The sequence below is a fragment of the Cavia porcellus genome, unplaced genomic scaffold, assembly GCF_034190915.1.
Source record: "Cavia porcellus strain 051 isolate PalLab524CR breed Dunkin Hartley unplaced genomic scaffold, mCavPor4.1 scaffold_19, whole genome shotgun sequence".
Classification (NCBI taxonomy): Eukaryota; Metazoa; Chordata; class Mammalia; order Rodentia; family Caviidae; genus Cavia; species Cavia porcellus.
Window position 1 is genome coordinate 18,077,087 of NW_026947502.1, and position 23,286 is coordinate 18,100,372.

At 36.2% G+C, this 23,286-nt stretch overlaps 2 protein-coding genes across 4 annotated transcripts in view; one reads left to right on the forward strand and one right to left on the reverse strand.

Moving 5' to 3' along the window:
* Positions 1 to 4,468: 4,468 nt before the first annotated feature.
* Nudcd2 (NudC domain containing 2) lies at positions 4,469 to 10,082 on the reverse strand. Of its 3 annotated transcripts, none has more exons than XM_003473167.5 (4): positions 9,673 to 10,082; positions 7,812 to 7,860; positions 7,449 to 7,600; positions 4,469 to 4,947 (listed from the first exon to the last, which is right to left on the reverse strand). In XM_003473167.5, exons 1-4 carry the CDS (start codon positions 9,859 to 9,861, stop codon positions 4,864 to 4,866), a joined length of 474 nt encoding a protein of 157 aa, XP_003473215.1. In that variant the 5' UTR covers positions 9,862 to 10,082; the 3' UTR covers positions 4,469 to 4,863. The 3 variants fall into 3 exon arrangements, with proteins under 3 accessions (XP_003473215.1, XP_063086811.1, XP_063086812.1); XM_063230741.1 differs by lacking the exon at positions 9,673 to 10,082 and adding an exon at positions 9,156 to 9,666; XM_063230742.1 differs by lacking the exon at positions 9,673 to 10,082 and adding an exon at positions 9,156 to 9,666 and having other exon boundaries at positions 7,812 to 7,880.
* Positions 10,083 to 10,313: 231 nt separating this feature from the next.
* Hmmr (hyaluronan mediated motility receptor) overlaps positions 10,314 to 23,286 on the forward strand; it is a 42,094-nt gene continuing 29,121 nt past the window's right edge. Inside the window, exons 1-7 of the mRNA XM_003473323.5 lie at positions 10,314 to 10,542; positions 14,690 to 14,788; positions 15,223 to 15,302; positions 17,519 to 17,566; positions 18,808 to 18,996; positions 20,686 to 20,772; positions 20,861 to 20,961. Of these exons, the coding sequence (XP_003473371.1) occupies positions 10,497 to 10,542; positions 14,690 to 14,788; positions 15,223 to 15,302; positions 17,519 to 17,566; positions 18,808 to 18,996; positions 20,686 to 20,772; positions 20,861 to 20,961 (650 nt within the window). The 5' untranslated portion in view covers positions 10,314 to 10,496. The remainder of the gene's footprint in view (positions 10,543 to 14,689; positions 14,789 to 15,222; positions 15,303 to 17,518; positions 17,567 to 18,807; positions 18,997 to 20,685; positions 20,773 to 20,860; positions 20,962 to 23,286) is intronic.

Consider the following 23,286-nt stretch of genomic DNA (forward strand, 5'->3'; position numbering starts at 1 on the left):
TTATCTTGCCTTTGAAACCCAATATTGTTCTCATATTTTGCTTTATTCTGACTGTTTTGCTCTATTCCATATTCTGTTTTGATTGGGTTTATTCTGTGTTGTTTTTGCTTTGATTGTTCTATGCTTGATGGAATGGACAACTATTGTGAAGATACACTATGGTAGCTACTGTTGTTTTCCTGGTATCCTGCTTTGAAGTTCTGTACCAATTTTGCTGCACTGCTTTAATTGGCTTTGTTCTGTCCTGTTTTGTTGGCTTTTACTATCTTTAAAATAAAAAAAGAAAAATTAAAAACCAGAAATAAGTAACGTAAGAGGAAAATCTAACCTTTTGGAAATTAAACAAAATTACACATATAGCTTTAAGAAGTCTCAAAAGGAATTATAAATATTATAGGGGGCTGGGGATTTAGCTCAGCGGCATAACTGCCTGCTTTGCAAACAGGCAGTCTTGAGTTCGATCCCTGGTACCGATAAAAACGAAACAAACAAACAAACAAAAAAAGACCAAAAAAAAAATATTATAAACTGAGTGAAAATGAAAATACAAACCAGTATTCAAACAGTAAAGTATGGTAACTGCTTTTATTAAATAAGGAAAAAGATCTTAATTCAAAAAGCTTCTAGTTTATGAAATTAGGCAGGAAAAAAGCAAAATAAAACCCAAAGCAAGCAGAAGGAAGACAGAGAAAAAATCGAATTAACAATAGAAAATGAACAAAATCAATAATGTTCTCTGAAAAGAGCTGTAAAACTGATGAATTAGCAAAATTAGCAAAGAAAAGACAAATTACCAATACTAGGAATGAAAGAAGCCAGGAACAGAGGCACTCCCAGTACTCAGGAGGTTAAGAATGCCAAGTTCGAAGCCTGCCTAGGCTACAAGTAGCAAGTTTGAGGCCAGCCAGAAATACTATACATAGTGAAACCCTCTCACACACACATAAATACTTACGTGTGCTCTTAGTTATAAGAGCCAATAATACTAAAAACCTTGAAGATACTAAAGGACCCTAAGAAAACAATTCTGTCCCGAGAGTTTGATGAAATCACTCAATTCCTGAAAGATAACTATCAAGCTTAACTAAAATTAAGTGGATAGCAGGAATAAATTCTTTACTTTTAAAACTGAATCCACTGTTTAAATCCTTACTAGCAAATTCATAACACATTTAAAGAATAAACAAGACTAGTAGTTTTTTCCAGAAAATAAAACACACTCATTCTTTTTTGTATCAGGGATCAAACTCATGACCTCGTTTTTGCCAGGCAAGCACCTGTGCCACTGAGCTAAATCCCTAGCCCTCATTCATTTTATAAGATCAGAATTACATGACACTAAAGAAAAAGAGAGCAAAAGCAGAAAAGAAACGATTGAATAAACTGTAGAAAAGCTGAAGAAACAATAGTAAAAACAAAAAAAAGAAAACCAGAACTAATTATATAAAAAAGCCAGGGAATCAACAGCAAAAAACAAAACCACCAGGACTAGTAATCACTGAATTTAGCAAGTTCACAGGATACAAGGTCAACAAACAAAAACCAAATATATCTGTATACACTGGCAATGTACAATTGGACACCCAAATTTCAAAAACAAAATATTTACAACAGCTCCCTCTAAAAATGAACACTTAGGAGTAAATCAAATAAAAATACAATGGATTTATAATCTAAAAACTACACAAAAGGCTGATGACTAAAATCAGAAAGGCATTAAATGTTCCTGGATTGTAAGATTTACAAAACTTCATTCAACACCTTCACAGGACTTTCATAGATACAAACTAATTCTAAAATTTATATGGGAAGATAAAAAATTAAAAATACCCAAAACAGTTTTGAAAAAGTTGGATCATTACCCAATTTTAAGACTTACTGTGAAGTTATGATAATCACAGCATTACGGTATTGGCCAAAGAATGGATACTAACTACACCAATGGAAAAGCAACTCCAAAAATAGATCCCCTTAAAAACAATTTTTCACAAAGGTACAAAGACAGTTAAGTGCAGCAAGGATGATATGTTCAGCATACGACTTTTTTTGAGACAAGGGCTCAGTATTCAAGGCTGGCCTTCAGCTCACTATATACCTGAGGCTGGCCTCAAAATCATGGTGATCCTCCTGCCTCAGCCTCCCAAGTGCACCACAGGCATGCACCACACCTTGCTTTTTTTTTCATGTTTGTTTCTCACTGTTGTTCAGCAAATAATTTTGAAACAAATAGTCAGCCATACAAAAAAAAAGGAACTCCATCTAAATTTCACAGCTCATACAAATTAAGATGGGTCACATTTAAAAGTCAAACATAAAAGTTAAGAAATTTAAACGACACTAAAAAAATAATCCTTATTACCCGAGATTAAGGAAAGAGTTCATAGACATAAGAAGTGTGGTCAAAATATATGATGAACGTTTAAATTTTAAACATACTATATAAAAGACATCATTAATTTCCCTCTACATTATCCCCGTGTTGGAACACACTTAGCCCATCATGCTTGCCGCTCTGGGAGCAGTGGTGGATGTCCCCCTTCATGAGTGTCTCTATAAGGTATGATCAGAACTACAGTGAATGTTCACGCTGAGTGCATCCAACAGTGAGGCAGGCTTGTCAACACAGTAAGTTCTCATCTACCTTCTTAACTGGAACTGGCATAGTATGACTTCTGGCTCCTCCCCAAAGACAAAATGACTATGAAAAGTAACCATTTGGAATTGATTCAGGACACTGAGGCAGCCATGACAGCATAGCTATGATGCTCTACAAAGATCATTTCCAGAACTGCTGCAGAAGTGGCAGAATGATGGGATAAGTGTGTTCCAAGCAATACTATTTAGGTTGAGATTAATAGCAAGTACATTGAATGTAACGAATTCTTAAAATTATTCACTATTTTTTTAGTCGCATCTGATACATCAAGAATATGATCCACCAACAGCACAATGGATTAAACTTCATCAGAGTTAAAAACTTCAGTGCTTCAAAAGATGCCACAGAGAAGTAAAAATAACCCACAAGAGAAATTACTTACAACCCATATATCTAAAAATGAACTTGTGTCCAATACATAAAGAAATCTTATTATTAAGATAATTCAGTTCCAAAATGGGCAAAAGGTTAGAATAAACATTTCTCCAAGGAGGACAGACAAATGTTCAATAAGCGTAGTGAACAGTGCTTGACACAATTATTTTTCAGGAAAATACAATTTCATACCCACAAGAATGACTAAAGTCAAACACAGTAACAAAAGTTGGCAAGGATGCAAATACAATAGAACCCTCGAATAATACTGCTTTGGAAGTGGTAGTTCTTTAAATGACTAAACAGACGTTGCCTAAAAATTATATTGCGTGGCAACAAAACACATATGCACATGAAAACTTGTACACAAACGTTTACAGCAGCACAGCCAGATGCTGGTAACAGACCAAACATCCATTAATTTACAACTGGATTAACAAGTGTGAAAGTCATAGAATGGAAAATTACATAAAAATGAAATCCTGGAATATGCTACAATATGGATGAATTTCTAGAAAACATTAAGTCAAACAGAGTCCAGTAACTGAGGACCACATTGTACGATTACACGTATCAGAAATGTCTAGGACAGGGAAATCCAATAGGAGGTTACTTAATTAGGCAGTGGGGGGAAGATGATACCTACAAGGCAGAGGTTTATATTTTATAATGAAAAGGTTCTAAAACTCACTATGCTGACACTTGAATATACTGTGCACGTAGGATCATATATTTTAAATTTGAGAAATGCAACATATGAGAATTATGTTCCAAAGCTATTTAATGTTACACAGGACTCGTGTGTGTGTGTGTGTGTGTGTGTGTGTGTGCATTGTTGTTTTTGAAGTATTGGGGTCTGAACACCCCTAGGGCCTTTACCCTGAGCTACATCACCTACCTCATCCCTTTTGTAAAATTCTAAATTGCTCAGGATGGACTCAAACCTGTGATCCTCCTGATTCTACTCCCAGAGTGCTAGGATTACAAGGTGCAACACAGTAGCACACAGATGCTGTGGTTTTGATGGTCCTGGAGATGGAATCTAGGGCCTTGAGTATGCTAGGCAAGGTTTCTCATTACGCTGTATCCCCAGCTTTTAGGATTATTTTAAATACCATTAGCCACTAAAAAGAACCTGGGTTATTTGGAAAAAAGCTGATTCCTGGGCTAAGGCAGGAAATGTGTAACAAGCCCTGTGTACGTGGGTCAGAAAAGAAACTGTTCAAATATTGATGAGAACACATCACAAGGTCACAAACACTACCTAGAATGGTTTGTACCCCCTACAAACTAATACACTAAAATTTTTTCTATTTTTTATTAACTCTGAAAATTAAGTTCCCCAAAATAGTACTGTTGAGTTTTCCTTTCTTAAAATTTTTTTCAGCACTGTACTTCATCATGTGAACTGGTATTCTTAGACAGAGAGGTACAAACTTCTATTTAGAAGAGTTTATTGAATGTTATTCCTGCATCACACTTAGCAAAGAAAAACAATTTTTCCCTGATGGCATACTTTCATTTCATATCACATACATTGATGTTTTTTGTAGTAAAAATACAATTAAATATGAAATTAGTAAAATGCAGCATATAAAATGTCATGCTGAGCAAAAACAAGTCCAAAAAGTTATCATATATCCATAGATTAGCTCTCGTAGTACGTTTCCTATGTAAATCATATTTAAATACAATTTTAGAACCATACTTAAATATATTTTACAATTTGTTAACCGTAGGCATCCTTAGTCGTCTTCTATTACATAATCTGTTCCTTTGATTAAATTGGTAATATTTGTTAGGATCCACAGAATGCATTTAAAAAATAGCAATTATTTCTCAAGGTTCGAGAAATCTGGTCCACCTTTAGTATAGTTTCCTGAGATTTCTGCTCCACTGAAGTCAAAACCAGGATTCTAAAGAATAAGAAAAAAATAATAAAATGTACAATGAAAAAAAGCATGAATTGGCAATTGATAAAAAAATTTTAAAAACTAACATCTTTTGAGAGTTTACTACATGCCATGCAGGGTTTTTTTTATAAGCTACATTAACACATTTAAGCCTTGTGATAATCCTGTAAAGTAAACAGTGTCTCTGGCTTTCCAAAGCCTTTTCAGGCTGTGTGTGGTAGGAAATACCAGCATGCAGGAGGCTGGAGGATCATCTTGGGCCAAGAGCAGCCTGGGCTACACAGTGAGTAAAACATCAGCCTAAACTACAGGACATAGCAAGACCTTATCTCAAAGAAAGTCTTTTCAGTGGGCAATCTCTCTTGTCTAATGAAGACTTATTGACTTCCATCTGTCTTTAAGACACCATAAAACGAATACAAAGTTTAATAATGAGGAAAAACAAAGATCTTTGCTCTAGCAGAGCATATAGTGTAGTAGAAAAAGACGAGGAATAAACTGTAAGTTACTTAGAGGTTATTAACTTTTCTAAAAAAGTACAGGAAGGTAGTATGTTTCTGAACAGCACGCAGTCTCTGTCACAAATACTCAAGATAATACACAAATGAATGAGCCAGGTAAGTCCTGGCAAAACTTCACAGGCAGTAGGCTGAGTCTGGCATTCAGGCCATAGTAAGCTCATACCTGATCTAGTGTGTTCAAAGTTCAAGTCCAATCTGGACAACTTAGCAAGACATTGTTTCTGCCTCAAAATAAAATAAAATAAAAAGTGGGGGAGGCTGCGTATGTGTGTGTTCCTCTGGTTCATACCCTCAAAAGTACCCATTCCCATCAAAGAAACAAGAAAAGAACAGAGTAGCATGTTTAAAAATCAGCAAGCTTAATACATTAGCCCATAAAGACAACTTTCAGAGTTCTGACAAGTGGCATGATCTGACTTGTAATTTTAAAAAAACTTCTGTAATTTGAGATCATAAATGGGCAACAGTAAAAGCAAAGGAACCAGTTAGAGTTACTGAAGAAAACTAAACAAGAGAGCTGAAATGGTCTGCATCACAATCGTAGCAGAATTGAGGGTGAGACGCTAATTCTCAGAACAGCACTAATACAACTTCCTAGTAAATTGGACAGGAAGTGAGACAGAGGAAGGACTCAGTCTTTGTGATTTCTTTTTAAATTCTTTTTGACCTGAGAAATTAGTGCCTGTTAACTCAGATGAGAAGGCTGAAAGTAGAATAAATTTGGAAAGGAAATTAGATAGCTTCAGTTGAACACATTAAGTTCCATATATTTGCCCCAGAACCAAGTGGATACTGAAAAGATAACTGAATAGGCAGTTCCAAAATTTAAGTCACACACACACACACACATCACACGGAAATCATTATAATATAGATGGAAATTATCCATTAAAATTTTAAAAGTGCTTTATTTAGTACTCCTCTCCTAGATATTCATCTTGGAACGTAAGTAGTTTCACAAAGATGAACGCATCACCTTTGTTTACAATACACGAAAATAAGAAATCAAAATTATATTAAACACAAATAACTAAATAATTATAATACAACCAAACTAGAGAATACTTTGAAGTTATTAAAAGGAATGAGGCTTTTTATTTTTCTTTTTCCTTTTCTTTTTTTTTATTTATTTTTTTTTTTAGACAGGATCTCACTATGCAGTTCAGACTAGCCCTCAGTTTACTTTGTAGCCCAGGCTGGTCTCAAACTTACAAGAACCCTACCGCCTCTGCCTCCGAAAATGTTGGGATTACAAGCATATGCCACTATGCCAGGTTAAGGAATGAATTTTCTATCTGTTTGTACTAGATGGGGAAAAAAAGATTCAAAGCACACTATTAAATGAAAGAGCAACATGAGAAACAATAAACAACACTGTGAGCCTCCATTTTATGTTACAAATAAAACAAACAAAAAGGCCGATATATGAGATGAGAATGAGCCAGACATGCAGTGGGGAGGGGGATAATGGTGAAGGAGTTTTTCACTTTCTTATGCTAGTAAATACTTTTAAGCATTTACTATAACACAAAAAAGTTTGCTATTCATCAATTACTAATAGGCATTAAATAAACATAAATTTAAAATCACAGCAACACTGCCATACATGGCTGTACACACCTGTATTCCCAAAACTCAGGAGGCTGATGCAGGAGGATTACCAGCAGTTCAAGGCCAGCCTAGGTTGCATAGTGAGTTCAAGGCCAGTCTGAACTTAGACCCTGTCTCAAACAAATAAAATAAAAAAAAGCACCCTCCACCAAAAAAAACCACCAAAAAAAAAATCCAGGAATACAAATAAATTCCTCAAGAAAACTAAAGGAAAAAAAAAAAACTCAAACCATATATGGAAAGGCCATTTTTCTAAACATATCTTCAAAAATTCCTGTAAAGAATTTTGTCATGATGCATTTGAGTTTTACTTTAAATATTATCCAATGAATTTTAAACATTTACACATATTCATCCAACCATCTGACTTACTTCTTTCTGGAACCTTTCCAAAGTAAGCTTTCTCTGCATTTGGTCCTGCACCCAAGGATCAGCAGCATATTCAGATTCTAGAAGAGAAGTCCAGCAGTTTGCTGCATCTCTCTTTGTCTTAGTAAGAACAATGCGGACCATTTTTCTATCCTCTAATGAAAAAAAAAATAAGAAATTAGAGTTCATCACTACATTTTACATTTTTCAAAACCACCAGGTAATCCTGACAATTGTTTCAACACACTTTTTTTTATCTTCCAAAGTTACGAAGCAAAAGGACTTAATAGAAGAGACACTAGACTAAGTTCCAACACAAAATTAATTTTTAAACAGATTCTATGAATTAAACTAGAGTACGCTTACCCAAAGTCCATGTTCCTTCATCAGCTATTGTAGAATCAAAGAGTTTGCCCTGAAAAATAAACACATAAACTACAAAAAATTATGCATTTCAGTAGGTTTTATAAGATTTCACAGTGGAGACTTAGCTCATTACACATCTTAAACCACTGCACCACACTTAGAAGTACTCAACCTTGTTTCCTCATACTGAATGAAATGAACCTAAGCAGCAAGACTTGAAATACTGAGTGACAAAGACACTCGACAGACAAACCAGAGCACCTTAATTTTTAAAAGGTGAAGAAACACTACTGATCATTGTCCATATGGAATGCTTTATCAAATTAAAATGAATTACAAGACAGGATCCCCTGCTAAAACTAAGAAATGGGTCTTTTAATCCTAAAAAAAAAAGTCAATCTTTTTGTTGGGCAATTGGTATTTAGAAAAACAAAGCACACATTGTAGATATGTTAGGTTACCTGTGCCTGAATTTTCACTAACGCTAGTTTTAAGAAAAAAGTAAAATAAAAATTTAAGACAAGGTATAAAATTAAAGACATTTCAATTTGTTGCCAAATTTAACTATAGGAAACAAAATTAATAGGTCATTTAAAAAAAAAAAAATTTTTTTTTTTTTGCCTTGCCAGACTTGGGGGCACACAACCGTAACTCCAGCACTTGAGAGACTGAAGGAGGAGGATCAGCAGGAGTTCGAGCCTAGTTTGGATGACAGAGGGAGACCCCGTCTCAAAAAACCACATTTTAAAATATGTCAGTACAAGAAGAAAAAAATCCTAACAGTGTAATTCTAGTATGTGTGCTGCTGATGGTCTTCTGTGTATCTTAACCACCACCAAAATATTGCTAAATTCACGAGTATGCAGAATCTTCTACCATTTTTCAGGAAACTTGGATTGTACAGCTTTCAGAAAGGTCATTCAGATCTAAATGACACAAATCAATGCCTCTGACAAAATCATCTAAGAATAAAATAGCAGCTAAAACAGTGAGCTTTTAACATACCAGGCATCGTTCAATCACCTGGATACTACGTTGCTCTCAAAACATTCCAATGAGAACGGACTATTATTACCACACCTAGAATTCTGATTAAAAGGCTTCGGGACACAGAATAACCTAGGCTTGAGGCTGCAAAACTAAAAAAAATGGGCAGAACTGGGTATTCTATCAAGCAGTCTCTCCTCCATCACTACATTACAGAACCATAAGATAAACTAATCTGAGAATGAAATCTAATTTCAGATTATTAACTCTACTAGAGACTTCATAAGTAAAAGATGTGTCCAAGAGGTAAAGGACACTGTGAAAAGAAAGAAAATGGGTAAAAATTATTTTACTCACATACTTCTTCCCGCCCTCTGCTTGTCTGCTCCACAAACATGTCAGGGTACACGTAATTTTGGATGAGAGAAGTAAATCTCCTGACATACCTGAATTCTCATCCTATCCCTCGATCCCTTCTACACTTTCCTACACCTGCTTACACATAGTGAAGGTAAACGTCAATGCAGAGGATTCTGTACTCTTGGTATCTAGTTCAATGCCTCGAAGAAACCGTTATGTACTGTACATATTGTTCCCAATCAATTAAGCAGAGGGCCCCCCGAGACGAACCAGGAACGATAACCTAACTTGTTTTGGAAACAAAACAGGAAAATGAGATCTGGAAATTCCACACCTCAGGATTTGCCCTAAGCACAGTGCTCCCATCAGACCCAAACCAGGCTGAGTTTACTTTTCTCTTTCTGCTCCTCAGTGGAGGAGTCCTGCCCACGTTATTTCTGGGAAACAACGAGTTTCAAGACTCGGGGTTGGCGGAGGTCGAGAGGAGGGCGCTGAGTCCCGACCTGCCTCTAACCTTTAGGATCTCACGGCCACCCACGGCCAGCGCCACATGCCGGCTCTGCAGGCCGCACTGGATGTCCTGCGCTCGAGTGCCCGGCGGCACCTGAACTTCAATGAACACCTCCTCCAGGGTCTGGTACCACTGGCCCCACGGCGTCCCGCACGGAACCACTCCACTGCGCTCCTCAAACGGGGCAGACATACTGCAGCACCAGCCCACAGCAGCCGCAGCGAGCACGTCCGGCGCACACGCCGAAGCCCACGCTCAGGTCACGCCCGCCGGTTCTTCCGCCCCGGCGCAGCACATGCGCAGGAGCCCGGCCTGGGGTCTCCCAGGGTGTACGTTTTTCCCTTTCAGACGTCATTTAAAAAGACACTGGCACAACCAGTGAAAGAATTGAAATCCAGAAAGGGTGGCGTTCAGAGAACGGTAGGTGAGCGCTAGAACGAGTAACCAAGAACTCTACATATTTACCTAAATGACGTCAAATTACAGCGTCAACGTATAAAGTGCGCGTGCGCAAATGCTGCTAGTGCTTTGCTTACTTTTGAGTAACAGGAGATGTAATTGGGCGCAGAAATGGGGAAGAGGCGCAATCTTTGATTGGCTGGTAGCGCGAATTTAGGGGCCTTTTCACCTGATGCGCGGTGGAACACCGCCGCATCTCCCAGTACGCATGCTCCATGGGCACTGTGCAGGATTGGTCAGCCCCCAGAGTTTTTGGTTTTCCAATTGGCTAATGTGGGGTGGGCAGGGAATGTGCCCATAGATTTGAATTCAAATCGCAATTGCTGAGGAGTTCTAAGTGCTTTAGGTTTCTGGACGTGGCTCTCAACATGTCCTTTCCTAAGGCGCCTCTGAAAAGATTCAATGAGCCTTCCGGTGCGTACGGGGAAAGGGATCGGGAGTGGGAGGAGGACCCAAAGATTCCGCTCCCTTTTCGGGGTTCTCTTCGTGAGGGTCAGCTTGAGGCCTATTTTAGACCTGGAATCGGGCTGTTCCAATGATTTATTTTTCTTAAGGACATGTTACGTATCTAATGCAAGTTAAGCAGTATTCAGAAGCCGAGAATGCTACAGTGAGTGAAGCAGCCCCCGCATCACAACTATTCTTTCAAATAGGGAATCCAGTACTGTCAGGAACCCCCCCCCCCAAAAAAAAAAGTTTGAGTGCTGCTTTTCGGCTGAATCTGCAGATTCTTTTCAATAGTCGGGCACAAAAAGGACTAGGAAAAACAATACATGAATGTCAAATAGCAGTTGCACGTTTTAAAAACACTATAATTCAAGCAGTAGCATCTGTCAGCCACTTATAGCCTCCAGATAAGCTACTAAATCTTTACATTGATTTTGAGTTTCTTAAAAATCTCCAGACAGTCCTAAAGTAAGCCTGTTGTTTATTGTGAAAAATGATAAAATTTGGTTTGCTCTTGTACAGTTGATTGACTATACGTGACTATAATATGTATTCCAAAGCGCGAGTAGAAAAGATTTGGAATGTTTTCACCATAAAGACGTAGCTCGAGGAAATATCTTAACCCTGATTTAAACGTTACACGTACAGAACTTCACATGGTACTTCCTAATATGTACAATTTTTATTAACAGTAAATTTAATTTTTTTCAAAACGAAGGAAATAAATTATTGGGACTGAAATTTGTTCATTGTTACAAGACCAAACTGACAGTTTATTAACCCAGGCCTCCGTGAATCCATTTTGTGCTTTTAAACACTGCAATTCTCACCTGCAATAACCAAGGAACCATAGATGTGGTCGGTGGGCATTCAGCATTTAATGAATGCCAGCTGTGGCTGATTTGCTAAGGTCCTCCTGACTACTTTATTCTGCTAACAGCAGTATCAGGTCAGGTCAGAAACTACTCATTTGTGACTACTGAACCTCAAGTAAGTGGGAAAACTGAACCTCAAAACCCATGATTTATTCATTGGAATATACACTATTTACTGGTAACCAATTACATCTGCACTTTCTATCAGCCAACCTAGGAATATAAATGTGAATCTCCCTGCTCACAAAGGAATGTTAAGTGAGTAAAAAGCTTATTTCCTTCATTAAAGGACTCAAGGATCATATTATTTCCTAGATATTCAAAGTTCTGTCAGCAGTGTGATTTTGAGGAGTGTTGTTTTTTGGTGTTACAATAGACTACCAAATGGTACCATAGTTCATGCTCATAATTTTGAGAATAATAACATTTGTTTATTTGTGCTTAGTATGTGTGAAGCACTAGTGATTTGTCATTATTCTAGTAATCCTCAAAAGTACACTGTGACAGTGGTGCTATTTTTTATTCCTGTTCCACAACTGAAGGATCTGAATTTTAAATGGAAATTTCCAGGTGGTTTAAAATTTGACTGAGAAAACAAGGAATATGTAATGTTCTTATTCATCATGACCTCCTCTTATCTAGAAAGTATGTGGCAGTGTTTTCTACAGATTGTCAAACAGAGGTGAATTTGAACTCATAACTCGCTGATTACAAAACCCTGTTCCATTCCCATATCCCCAAAACACTTTCTGTATTTTCTTTTCCATGCTGCTAAACTCAGTGCTGAACTAAATATTACGAATAGAACTATGAAAAGAGCCTGGCTTTAAACAGTAGTTTCTAATATGAAAGATTTATAAGTAAATAAATGATTACAAAACTGGCAAGTTTATGACAGAAACAATATACAAAGCTCCTGGGGAGGGAATTTTCTAGCCTGATTTGGACAATTAGAAGTGACATCCAGCTGAGGGGCTGGGGAGATCTGGAGAATAAATGAAAGTGATCCGAGTAAAATGAAAGACGGGCTGTCAATACTAAATGGAAGAATAGAAAACAAGTCTGGAATTTTGAAGTTTGTTAACTATAACCCATATTATGTTTTCTTTGCATGCAAGTGTTGACTCTGTATTAGTTTTAGCTCATTGTTGATAGGAATATAAATTATTTCAGAAAGCTTATGCTGCCTCCTCAGATACTCCTTTTTGTCTAATCGCTCCAGATTTCTAACAAGTCACTCTATGATGTACATATAAATGTTGATAAGAAAAATTCCATAAACATGAAAATCTCACGTGCCACAGTCTTTTGTAGAGTTGGTAAATGTAGATGACTGAAGTTCAACTCATCTGAGAGCATCTTGAATCCAAATCCCTGTAACCATCAAAGTTGTCTCTTCAGTCTTTAGAAGAAATTTTAAGTATAGTCTTACATGTTCTCAGCTTCTAGGATGCTTTTAATCACTGACCATTGTCTCTTTATTTTCCTTGAAACTATGAACTCAGTAATGGGCTAGAATACGAGAATTCGGTGTTTCTGAATTGTATCTTTGTTTTTCTGGCAGTTTGCTAAGTCTAGTGCAGTGCTTTTCACCTTTCCACAGAAACTTCTCTGATAGGGAGCAAAGAATAATAAATAACCTCATTTCCACTTACGCAATAAAGGCCTGCCTACAAGTAGTGGTAGCAGTTTTCTTTAAAATACAGTGGCTTCCTTGTTACCCTGTATCCCAAGGAAATAAAATAAGTTCTGCAACATGTCCCACATGTACTGTAGGCTGATTTGAGGAACCCCTGTCACCTCATTCATCCCAGAGTATAAATAATTTACAAGATGTGGCAAATCCGAATCTGATACCAATAATATTTGCAAAGCTTGCCTTTACCTTACAGTAGTGAACTTTACCCTTCATTTTGATGCTTTCTTATTGGAAATGTACTGCCTCTACTCTGTCAACTGCATTTAGATTTGAAAAGCACTCAAAGACTGGAATCTTTGTGTCAGTACCTATGAATTATCATTGTTCCATGCAGAGGAGTGAAACTTACTTAAGATCAGTTTCTAGTTGGTGAAAGCAATGGCTTAAATACTTTTAAAGCTACATCCCAGAGTGACGTTTGAATATTACATGTCTATCTGTGATGTATTTTTTATATTTCTACACATGCAACTGAAACCCAAGTTGTTTAAAATGTTCTCTAAGGGTAGGGATTTAGCTCAGTGGCATAAGTGCTTGCCTGGCAAGTGTGAGGTCATGAGTTCGATCCCCAGTACAAAAAAAAAAATGTTCTCTAACCTTACTACATGTGAGTCACACTGGAACTATCCATTGTATTTCCCTTTATTTTAAATGCTAGTTAAGATCTAGTGAAAGCTGGACATGTCAGTACATGTCCCTACTCCTATCTCTGGGAGGCTTAGCAAGAGGGTCAAAAATTGAGTACAGCCTTGACAGCTTAGTGATTTACCCAGACTTGGTCTCAAAATAAAAATTATTTTTTAAAGAAGGCTAGGGATATAGCTGAGTGTGAGGCCCCTGGGTTCAACCCTCAGATAGATATATATGTATGTGTGTGTAGGTCAAGTCTGCTATGTGTAAACATTTAAATGCTTTCAAATTTGAGGTTCCAGTTAGGTAACACACACAAACTTTTGAAATTTAGAAATAAAATCTGATGTAGTTTGTACTTTGCATGATATGGCTTTGTAACTTTCCTGAACCTCAAGCTCTTTATTAAATAGGGGGGTGTGTGTGTGTATGTGGGTGAAGATTAAATAAAATATCCATACAATGTATGGATATTGTTTTTCTTCTTTGCATTCAGATTGCAGTTGGCTTCATCAGTAGGTACACTAATGGTAGCCAGAGATGGATTGTCACTGTAAAAGGCTAGACTGTTGCCTCAGTGACTTTTGTTAAGTAGAATTGATAGCAATATTTATACCTTATATTCAGTCCCATGTTACTGTATTATACATAACTTTCTCCCTCAAACTGTTTTTACGGTTTTGCTCAGTTGCCTATGTTCCTTTGACAAGGCTGATACAAATGGCAAGACAAGAATTTGGTTCTTCATAAAGATATTTTCTTTATATTGTCAAATGGATGCTGTTTTTATAGCTTGAAGAAACAAGCAGATCATTAATGGCATCTTTGCATTTATGTTTGCTTTATCATGGTGTACATTTAAAGTTCTAATTGACACTGGAGGATATATGAAGTTTTATGTTTTCTCTAGGTTGTGCTCCATCTCCAGGTGCTTATGATGTTAGCACATCAGAGGTATCTAAAGGACCAGTATCCTTTCAGAAATCACAAAGGATTAAAAAACAAAAAGGTAATGGATCTCATAATAAAACAATGGCTATGTGATCTTGTAACTTTTAGGGTTATAAATAACAGTACTTAAATTTTATAATAGCATTTCTAAAGATGTAAAGTTAGAAGTGTATGTAAACTTTCTTTGATGGATTTATGAATCAGTTACGGAATAATGCTTTCATCATTATACCTAGTATAACCAAGAAAATTAAGCAAAACACTGTCATAAGTATGTAGTGTCCCTTTTGGTAATTACCTTAACTTTTGTCAGGGACTACTGAGAAAATCAGAAAAATATTAAATATATTAAAATATTGTGCAATTATTTGTAAATGTACAATCAAGAAAATAACTTCGTTTCATTAATAGCTGAAATAAGAAATTTAGAGATTGTGTTTCGTGTGTGATTAAAACAATCAGTCATCATTGGTGCAACTTATTTTCCTGCAGAATCTCAGCAAAGTCTTAATGTTGACAAAGATACTACCTTGCCTGTTTCAGCTAAGAAAGCTAAGGCTTTGGAGTTAAAGGTGAGGAGGTTTTACCTGTCAGCTAATTTATCAGCTATATCATTGAAAACAGCTCTGTATTCTATTAGAATGGGTTAAATATATAAAGCAAATGTATAAGTAAATCTGTAAATGAATGGGAGGAAGTATTGTTAGGCTGATAGCAAGTTTTACATTCTACCTAGATCATTACTACATTTATTGTGTTTAAGTGTGCCCTTGGTTCACAATTATACAATGGTTTCCACTTCTTAGTCTCAATAAATTTTGCATTACCTGGTAGGCCTTTGCAGATTACATGATGCTTTGATTTGCCACCATCTGACTTATTTTATTTTTATTTTGTTTATGGGGAAGGCTAAGTACTGGTGAAGAAAAAGGAAAAAGAAAAAAATTAATGCTTAAAATAAAGTTGCTATGCAGAAATGGTTAAGGAGTCATAGAAAGTTAATAGTGTGAGGTTATAGCCAACTCTTACTAATGTTTTCATTAGCTCATAAGCAGGAAATTACTTTTTTTTTCTTTTCTTTTTTGTCTTTTCGAGATAGGGTCTTGCTATGCAGTTCAGGCTGCCCTTGAGCCCAGGCTGGCCTTGAATTTGCAGTGATCCTCCTGCTTCAGCCTCCTGAGTGCTGGGAGTACAGGCATGCACCAACACAGTCGGTTTGGAAACTACTTTCTTAAGGAGTTGCACAAATTGATATTTTCATGTGACAAAGACCAAGTTGAGAATCCAAGGCTACAAGTTCAGCTCTGATTGTTCATTCTCATGACAATTACCTAAATGCTTAATAGAGAGCTGTGTTGTCCAGGATAGAAATGAGTAGCCACAAGTGACACTGAACATATGAAATGTGGCTAGTGCTACTGATGACTAAATGTTTAGTATTATTTTTTTTTTATTAATACAAACTTTAAAGCATAATTCTGTCAGTGGCAAACTTTTAAATATTTTTTAGGACATTGTATGTGTTTTTTAGACTTGTATGTGTAAATCTCTTCTGTATGCTTTATGTATATAAATATGGCTGGATATTTCAGATGAAAAATTTTCTTCTGAATTAAGATGTGTTATAACTATTAAATTCAGTGTGTGAAAATTTTGTGTAAATATAAAACATTATAATTTTATACCAATGGCATGTCGAAATACTGTTTTAAGTAAAAATAAAAATATAAAACATTTTCTTTTTTAAATATGGCTATTAGAACATTCCATGGCTGGCGCTGAATTATTATTGGAGAGGACTGAAATAGCCATGCTTAGAAAAGGAGAGAAATGGGTTACTTTGAATTTCCTGGGGAAAAAATTCTGGAATTTGGGTTAATTATAGAATTCATAAACTCCCACAGTAAACTCAGTTACATACAAATATGTATACAGTCCCCAAATAATATACTTTCCCTAACGAAAAATGCCATCAGTTTTAATAATAAACATAAGACCAGTATTTCTTGTCCTCAGCTTAGAAACATGTAAAACAGATTTCATTCAGGATGTTTATGCATTTTATTCCACATTTAGATGGTAAAGATTGATATTCTGCTTCTGGCCTTTATGTCTGTCAGAAAAGCTGTTAGATATAAAAAGATACAATGTGAAAATTGTGTCTTAGAATAAAGGCAATAAGAAAATTCCAATCGAAGTTTGTACTGTTTCAGCTTTTATTTCTTTGGAATTTGTATATTTTTCTCTTTGAGTATTAAAATTTGTTTGTTTCTCTTTTAAAAGTTATGCTTTTAGAGATGGCAGAATTAAATATTCAAAATATGTAAATATTCTATGTAACATTAGAAAGGAAGTAGAAGCTTTATACACAAACCTTTCTTCTTTTCTCTAGGGTTTTCGGGAAAGCTACTGATTATTGGGTTGAAACCTTTTAAAATTGTAATGTTTGCGGTTTTAAGAACCTTTTCCTGCCGGGCATGGTGGTGCATGCCTATAAAACAGCACTCAGGAGGCTGAGACAGGAGGATCGCTTCAAGTTCCAAGCCAGTCTGGGATACATAAGCAAGTTCAGGGCAGCCTGCCCTACATAGTGAGATCCTGACTCAAAAAAAAAAAAAAAAATTACTTTATTCATCAGATAGTTGACCTACAGAATATTTCATAGACTTAGTACAATGTTTAAAACCAAAGTTAAGTCTTTGAAACATGTTAGTCTTTTCAGTTACCTTTAAAACTTGACTGTGATATTTTTGGCACTCAAGTTTGTTTATATTTGCTCTTTAAACAGAAGGAGTCTCAGAAGAATGGTAAAGATTTGAAGAGATTAGAAAAAGAAGTAAGTGGTATTCAATTTACTGAAATACAAATGTGCTGAATAATGGGAAAAGAGTTATGGAGAGCTGAAAAACTAAAATTCAGTTGCAGTTTGAGTAATCCTACAGTGAAGTAAATATGCCCTCCGTACAGAGCCTTCAGAAGAGTGCTTCTATGTCCTAGTCTCTATTTTACAGCCATCCCCGCTGTCAGTGTGGTACACAGGTAAAGTCAAGATTGTTTGCATGCCAAGATCAGATTGAGGATAACCCATTTTGTGAAAAACTGATAAATAAAAATCTGTACATCCAGTTATTAAAACTGTATACTTAGAGCAAATATTTACTTTTACTCAGAGCAAACACTCCTTATAAAGACAGTGAATCTGGAGAATATGCTTGTTGAGCAAGTAATCTTGGCAGGTTGGTAAGTTATGCTAACCAAATCTATTGTTTTGCCTATGGGCATATACCTTCTTGGTGGATGGAATAACCTAGAGCTATGCATCCAGTATGTTTGCTACTCAACACATGTGCCTACTCTTGAATAATATTAAAGAAAATTAAGAACTCAGTTTCTTAGTTGCATTAATCCCATTTTAACTGCGCAGTAGCCACATGTGGTAATCAGCTACTATACTGAACAGTACATTTCTGCCATGAAAAATTTCTGTTGAGAAGTTGACCGAAACAACACTGAGCTTTCCACTGCCCACTTTGAGTCTCTGACAGTATTATCCACCCTTCCATTACTGACAGTATTAGTCAGCTTTCTTGTGTGCAAGACACAATACCCAACACCCATAACTTAAAGGAGGAAAGGTTTAATTTACTCATATTTCTATCTGTAAGTGGTTGGCTTCAAGGCAGGAACACCATAGCTGAAAGCTGTTCAGTTCATGGTTGCCAGGAAGCAGAGCAAGGGAAGAGTGCCATAGCAGATGAGAGAGTGACCAGAGAGTGACCACCCCTCCACGACTCACCCAGCCAGACCCCACAGTGTGCTCCACTAGTTCCTGGGGCAGAATTGAAATCTCCCTAAGGACCACACTGACCCGCGCTTCTTGTGATGAACATTTTTCTTTTGATGATGTAGTATAACATCACATTTGATTACAGGCAATTGTGGGCTTGTGACCAAGAATAAGAATATTCATGAGGAAAAGTCAAAATAATACGGTTTTTCTAGAATCCGTAATGCTTTTATTACCAGTGATATCTATTTTTGCACTATATCCACGAACCATGGAATGTTTTCTTGCAGATTCGAGTCCTCGTGCAGGAACGTGGTGTTCAGGATAAACGAATCCAGAATATGGAAGTGGAGTTGGAGAAGATGGAAGCAAAGTTAAATGCTGCAGTCAGGGAAAAAACATCCCTCTCTGCAAATAATGCTTCCCTGGAAAAACAGCTTATTGAATTATCCAGGACTAATGAACTACTAAAATCTAAGGTATCTGAACCTCAGGATAATACCTAAAATTGAGTAAAGGCCTTTTGTTTTTTTTTCTCTCTGCAGTTGTTTGTATAGTGTTGGCTCCACTTTAGCCCTTTCTTTCACTACATGTACTTTTAAGTATTAATCTGCTTCAAATACTAATTAGTATTTTTTTCATAGGGTTACTGGCACATAAGAGGTTATAAGCAAATAGGTTACTTTTTGTTTTAATTTCTGACATTGTCTCGCCCCTCAAAATTATTCCCAGTAAATATAATCATCAAAAAAAATCACTGAATTTACATTTTAAATTCACTTTAAAGATCTTTCACTGAAATACATAATAACATCACAGCAGGAACGTCACATCAGGCTTCTACCTCAAATTTTTTTTTTTTTTAATGAAGCAGGAAATAAATCAATGGAGTAACTTTGTATGATAAATAGCATTTATTAATATACATTTATCAATGTACTAATAGATCAAGGGCTTAATGTGATCCTCTTTTGCCTGTTATAGGAGTAGAGGAAGGATGTAAATCACCCTACATTTTATAAGAGCATTTATTTAGGGCCTATGGTGTATGTAGTTTTTGCTTAGAAAAACAGTAAAAATGCATTAGATCAAATAGGGGAAAAAGAGCACATTCCTGAGTCCCACCCAGGGAAATTCTGATTTAATAGGCTTGGAGAGACTCTGGTCCACATAATTCATATATACTAGGTGATTAAGGTTAATTATTTTTATATATTTCTTTTTTTAGTTTAAAGATAGTAAAATCCAGTGGGGGGAAAAAAACAGAACAAAGCCAATCAAAACAAAACAGCAAAATTGGTATAGAATTTAAAAGCAGGATACTAGGAAAACAACAATAGCTAATGTAGTACATCTTGTTGTCTTCATAATAGTTGTCCATTCTATCAGGTATAGCAAAATCAAACCAAGAACAATACAGAATAAAACCAATTGAAACAGAATATTGAATAAAGCGAAACAGTCAGAATAAAGCAAAACAGTGCGAACAATATTGGATTTCAAAGGCAGAATAGAAGGAAATCCCCCATGTTTGTTACATTGCATATGGTCATCCTCTCAAGAGATGCTTGGACCACTGGCTCCAAGCCTGCATAATCAACCAAACAATAATTAAAGCATTTAGTTGCTTTATGTACCTTAGTTGCTATCAATTCAGCTTGTCCTCAGAACCCTAAGGTCACCTACGGGTGAAGGTGGGCTTTGATTGTCAGCCCACACAATGGGAGGTGCTATCTGACTTTTCTCTTCCTGGAGCCCACGCAGCTTGCCCGGCTTACCAGAAACTTTGGCTAGCTGGCTTCTTGTTGGCTGATTCTCAGGAGGGGCTGACTTTGCTCTCCCAAGATTAATTTTTGTTAACTACCAAATACATTCAATAAGTCCTATCAAACAGGCTCATTGTAATGGACTTTCTAATATATAAAGGTAAGTGGCCACACAACTGTTTCAGAAATAAACCAGAAGGTCACATTAAGGAGGAGAAAGGACAAAAGCAGTACCATTACCCAGTTAGGAATTGTTCATCAAAAGCTGTTTTCTCTGCCAGAGCATACTTTAGGCAATAAATAGTCACAATGACAAGCAATTAATCAACATTTAAGTAATTTTATGTTTGACTTAGCAAAAAAAAAAAAAATTCTAAATCTTTTTGTGTTTGTTGTACTTAGTTTTCTGAAGATGGTAACCAGAAGAATATGAGGCTTCTAAGCCTGGAGTTGATGAAACTTAGAAACCAAAGAGAAACCAAGATGAAGGTGAATACAGCTTTTGCTGAGTACACGTGTCTGGACCTGGGGATACAAACAGTGTCCCATGTCCTAAAATGGCCCCTCTCCTCTGCAGAGCATGATGGCTAAACAGGAAAGCATGCAGATGAAGCTGCAGGTCACGCAGAGGAATTTCCAGGAGTCTCAGGGGAAGATAGCAGAACTGGAGGGGAAACTGTAAGTGACCAAAAAGAAGGAGAAATTAAGTGTAACTGAATTTTCTTTTTTCCTTCATTTACCTCCTACCTAAAAATATAAAATGTATACACATTCTTGAAGTGCCATGAAAATTTTTTAGTACATGTATCCACTGTATAATGTTTTAAGTCAGGTTAAACATACACATTTCTTCAAACATTTATCAATTCTTTATGAAGAAAACCTTCAGAATTCTTCTAACTTTTTAAGTAATGCAATACATAATTGTTATCCATAGTCAACTTAGTGCCCCATCGTGCAACAGAATTTCTTACTCCTAATTGTAACAGTACTAATTGACCAATGTTTGCCCATCTGCCTCACCTGTACTCTTCCCAACCTCTGGTAACCACCATTCCATGCTCACTCTAAGAAATTAATTTTTTTAATTCCAGTGTGAGTGAAATCATGCAGTATTTGTATTTCTGTACATGGCTCATTTCATTAAGCATAATGATCACCACTTTTATCCACCTTGTAAATGACAGAAATTTTATTCTTTCCTATGGTTAAATCACATTCTATTGTGTGTATATATATATATATATACACACCATTTTTTAAAATCCATCAGTTGCTAGTGGTGGTGGTGCACACCTCTAATCCCAGGACTCTGGAGGCTGAGACAGGAGGATTGGCATGAATTCAAGGCCAATCTGGGCTACATAGTGAGACTTTGTCTCAAAAAATAAATAAAGAAAATAAAACCTATTAGTTGATAAGCACTTAGGTTGTGTCTGTTTCTTGATTTTTGTGAATAGTGCTGCAGTGCACGAGAGATGGCAGATACCTCTCCAGAACACTGATTTTATTTTGGGGGGTATATAGAATAATGAGATTATTGGATCATATGGTAGTTTCTTCTTTCTTTTTTCTTCTTGGGGGTGATGGCTCACATCTGTAATCCTAAAACTGGAGAATGAGATAGCAGTTCCAGGCCAGTTTAGGCAAGATAGTAAGTTCAAGGGCAGCCTAAACTGTACATCAAGACCCTGTCTCTAAAAAACCAAATCAGAGAGGGAAACCTTTGTACTCTTCAAAATGACTACTGATTTATATACCTACCACAAGGGTAATGAGAGAACCCTTTGTTTAATCTTTACCAATACTTATTGTTTTTAGTCCTTTTGATAATGTCCACTGATTCCACTGAGAGTGGGTTGAGGTAATATTTCATTTTGGCTTTGATTTGCATTTCTGATAGTGGTGTTGATCACACTGACTTTGTATCCACTGACTCATTTTTAGTCAGGCTTTTTTAGAATTTGGGGAGTTCCTTATGAATACTGGATATCAAAAGCTTACCAGACAGTTTATGAACAACATCAGAAACCAGCCACTCAGGAGGAAGGCAAGTGTGAGGCTAGCATGGCCAAGACCCTGCTTCTAATAAAAAATAAAAGGATTTGTGCACATGGCTCATGCTAGAGCATTCCTGGCTTCAAGCTCTAGTTCCATGCATATCAAAAAAAACCACCTGTCATCTGTATTATTTGAGAATGTTTTCTCTTTTTGTATACGTTGTTCTTCACCTTTGCCGTTTGTAACTTGATATAAACCCATTAGTCCGTTTACTTCCATTTCTCATGCTTTTAGAATAGTACCCAAAAAAATCTTTCCTATTCTAGGTTGCTGAAGTATTTTTCCTGTTTTTTTTTTCTTTTAATAATATCATTGTCTCTGATCTTATCTTCAAGTCTCAATTTATTTTGAATTGATTTTGATAGGTGATAAAAGATAGGGATCTGTTTTCATTCTTTTGCATGGAGCACCCAATTTTGAAGCACAATTGGGAAAGCTGTTATTTCTACAATGCTTGTTCTCAGAATTTTGTGACAAAAATCAGTTGTCTATAGATTGCATGGATTTACTTCTAGGCTCTCCACTGTGTTCCATTGGTCTGCCTGTTTTTGCACTAGTACCACGCCCTTCTAAATGTTACAACTTTGTAGTATATTTCAAAATTGGTTAGTATAATGCCTTCTGTTTTGGTCTTTCTGCTCAAGATTACTTTCATGGGCTAGGGATATAGCTCAGCAGCACAAGTGCTTATTTGGGAAGTGTGAGGTCATTAGTTCTATCCCTAGTGCCAAAAAAAAAGATAAAAAATTACTGTAACCATAGAAGATTTTATGTGGGGGTTCCAAACACATTTTAGGAATATTTTATCTAGTTTGGGGAAGATCGTCAAATCTTTATTTCTCTTTGAATAGTACATACATTTGACAGTATTTTTCCAATCCATGAATATAAGATATCTTTCCAATTTTTATGTCCTGTTCATCAATGTTTTATAATTTTTAC